Source organism: Lepeophtheirus salmonis, chromosome 6 (assembly GCF_016086655.4).
Source record: "Lepeophtheirus salmonis chromosome 6, UVic_Lsal_1.4, whole genome shotgun sequence".
Classification (NCBI taxonomy): Eukaryota; Metazoa; Arthropoda; class Copepoda; order Siphonostomatoida; family Caligidae; genus Lepeophtheirus; species Lepeophtheirus salmonis.
In genome coordinates, this window is record NC_052136.2 from 42,384,546 (window position 1) to 42,387,878 (window position 3,333).

Sequence of the window (3,333 nt, forward strand, 5' to 3'; positions counted from 1 at the left end):
AAGTCTAAAAACTTCTAACCGTCTTCTCAATGTCTTAAGACTTGGTAAAGGAATTCATTGTAGAATTAGCATATCGTATTCTGTGGTACTACAAGCAATTCGTAGCTACAATACTTTTTTTATGGTGCAAAGAGACCAGCTTGCGATATTTTTGTATTATTGTACAGATAACGGAGCTGGTCATTATTAACTATACGATGAATTGCCTCATTCATATTATAATTTGTATGTTTAATGTGACCAAAATAACAATTTGAGTCAATTCTACCTACAGAATGAACAGTCAATGTAACATATTCACGGAATTAGGCTGGAATTCGTCAGTTTGTGTGGAAAACTCTCTTACAGCGGGCTTGAACTCAATAGTTTGAGTAGCCGTGATTTTGGAAACTGGTCAACTATTAAAAATAAAATTTAGTGTTAGTAGTAAATATATACAAATTAAATTTTACATAAATCATTTTTATATGTTTACTGAATTAGCTGAAGTATCAGCTGTAGAATGTCCAGACCCTCCTATTCTGAGGCATAGCTTAAGTTGATCTGCATGATATAAAGCAGCTGATTATGAACTCAAAAAATGTTCTACCAAGAATTTTGATATTGATTATTATAAGTCAGGGGCCTTCGTTTCAAACTCAGCCATTCAATAGATTATTAATCGAATTTATATAATAATTATTAATAAATATCTATAAGCATAATTATAGTTGGCTACAAGAAAAATACAGAAGACAAGCTACGATATGTCAGTCAAAGTTAGAAGTGAAAAAAAGCAAGCTAGAAATGGAGGTTGCGTTTGTATATTAACTATAAAATATTCCGAGAAAATTTGCTGAATATCATATTACAATTTATTATACCTGTTAATATGAGTTATCACGTCAACCATATCAGGTACCCTTGATTCCTTTAGCCATATCTATCTTATATGTACGTACAATTTATTTCTAAGAGCTTTGCATTATTATAATTTTCAAAAACCTCTAAAATGTTCCTTTTGTAATAAAGAGGTACTCTGATTTAAAATGTGTCTTGTTTGAGGTAGGGAAAATGCCTGGTTAGTGATCTTTTTGCTTCCGAAATGTAATTTATCATGGTATTTTCTCTCTTTCAAATAAGAAACATTTTAAATCACAAAAAATTCTTTATTTTGAAAGAGAGAGCTGTTGTTCTTAGAAATATATTTCGTGTGCACTGATGATAGATGTGGTAGCCCCAAATACATACTAAATTGGTAACATAAGATCAAAACAAGACACCTTCCCCGAGCAAGCACCCCTTTTCTTTCACCACTTAACATTTTACTCTTCGTGCCAAATATTCTCTGAACACTTTACTCATTTGAACTTAAAAATGTGCTATAGAATACTTGTATTTTAGTAATTTGTAATAAAATACTTTAAACCCATCATTTAAATTTGTTCATCACAATTTTTAGGTTGAAACTTCCATCAAATGTATATGCATTTTTCAAGCTTATTTGTAATTTCAACTTGCAATTCCAACAAAAATCAGCTGTTTATCCCTTAGAAGTTATTTTTTTATATGTACTATATGACATAAGTAGGTAAAATGAATAAGACACATTTTATAATGATTAATTTAATTAAATTTTTATTATAAAGGACCTAGATTTGATGGATTTTATGTTCATGGTATTGACAACGGCTATTTTTTACCTTGAAAATAAATTATGCGTAAAGAAAATTGATGAAGAGTTCCTTTACTATTATATTAGCATTTTCAAAAATAAATATAATAATATATAGTACCATGAATACAAAAACTGCTTGAGTATATATAAAATGATTCATAAATCACAACTAGACAATTAATTCAATAATCATACAAATATTTCTCATGGTTTTGGTTTCTAAGGATAGTGTTGAATTACCAAGCCACTGAAGTATTATTATATCGCAGGAATGTTCCATGGTCCTTGCCACTCAACTGACATATAGTTTTTACCATTGTAGAAACACATTCTTCAACAGTTATTTGAGCATTTGAACCTCCCAAGTCTGTTTTAACCCAACCAGGATGCAATGAAAGAACTAGAATTCCATCTTTCTTTAGTTCCAAAGAGACATTCTTCATTGCCATATTTAATGCTGTTTTACTACAACGATATGGATACTTACCTCCGGATTCATTTTCAGCAATAGATGCCACTGATGTACTCATTTGAATAATTGCAGCATTGTCACAACCAAAACCTGCATCAGGCTTCGCTACTTTTTTAAGAAGTGGGAGTAAGGCTCTGGCAAGAATAGTTGGAGCAATACAATTAACTTTATAAGTTTCTATCATGGCCTCTGACGTCAAATCACCAAGGGACTGTGTTTCTCCCATAATGCCGGCACTGTTGATAAGTAAGTTAAGGCCATCTGAACCTAAGGTTAGAAATAACTATAATTTTTTTAACATTAAAATATATTTTCTCATACCTAACTCATCAGAGACTTGAGCAATAAAATCCTTATAGTCATTTTCATATTTTGATACATCTAGCTCTAGGACTTTTACACGGGAGTTTGATTCTAAATCAACCAATTCTTCTGCCTTTTCCTTGTTCCGGCATGTTGCAATGATTTTCGTGACTTTATCTGCTTTCAGGAATTCTTTAACGAGGCCTAATCCAATTCCTCTATTGCAACCAGTAATCAAAACAGTTTTTGGAGGGCTCATAGTGAATGATACGTTTTTGAAAATTATTTTCACACTGAATGATTTTACCTGTTTGATGTTTTATATGTATTAGCGTATTTCTTGAATATAAAAATAAGAACACATTTCTAGCCTGTCTATTGCCTAACTATGGATAATGAAATAGAAGAGAAAAGTTTACCTATATATACCACACATTTTAAGGTAGATCAAAGAGTACGTTATGTACTCTTTGTCTGGATCTAGCAGATGTAATTTCCAGTCACTAGAGTTCAATATATATGTTGAGTACAAGTTACATTTTTGTACAAATTGCAACCAAGCAATGAGATGAATATTTTTTAATGAAGTATCTAAACTAATTGGTATGAGGATAATGCCATAATTGAACATTCCATGGATAATGAAAAACTGCTCGACTCACCTTATCACCAAAGTTAACAATCCTGTATCGAAAAACGCGAGCAAGGAGAAGGGGGTGAGGAGTAAGACTTATGGTATCATTGTTTAAAATACTGACGTGATTATCAGCTGCCTGCTTCATTATGATTTTTGAGGATATAACGAAAGTATTTATTAGCAAAATGTTTAATGATGATATACTAAGTATAATTGACTTAACCCTTTTTTATCCGTTGCAATAGATTTGAAAACGCCACACTC

The 3,333-nt window shown here is 31.3% G+C and overlaps 1 protein-coding gene across 1 annotated transcript; it reads right to left on the reverse strand.

The window, feature by feature from the left end:
• Positions 1-1,710: 1,710 nt before the first annotated feature.
• LOC121120612 (C-signal-like) lies at positions 1,711-2,806 on the reverse strand. Its single transcript, XM_040715488.2, has 2 exons — positions 2,451-2,806; positions 1,711-2,396 (listed from the first exon to the last, which is right to left on the reverse strand). Exons 1-2 carry the CDS (start codon positions 2,689-2,691, stop codon positions 1,894-1,896), a joined length of 744 nt encoding a protein of 247 aa, XP_040571422.1. The 5' UTR covers positions 2,692-2,806; the 3' UTR covers positions 1,711-1,893.
• Positions 2,807-3,333: the final 527 nt, after the last annotated feature.

What these genes read in the sequence shown, in the direction of transcription:
- LOC121120612 (XM_040715488.2), bottom strand. Translation starts at nt 2,691, where the DNA reads ATGAGCCCTCCAAAAACTGTTTTGATTACTGGTTGCAATAGAGGAATT. An exon ending in TCAAGTCTCTGATGAGTTAG is followed by an intron (nt 2,397 to 2,450) that starts GTATGAGAAAAT and finishes TTCTAACCTTAG; the next exon opens with GTTCAGATGGCCTTAACTTA.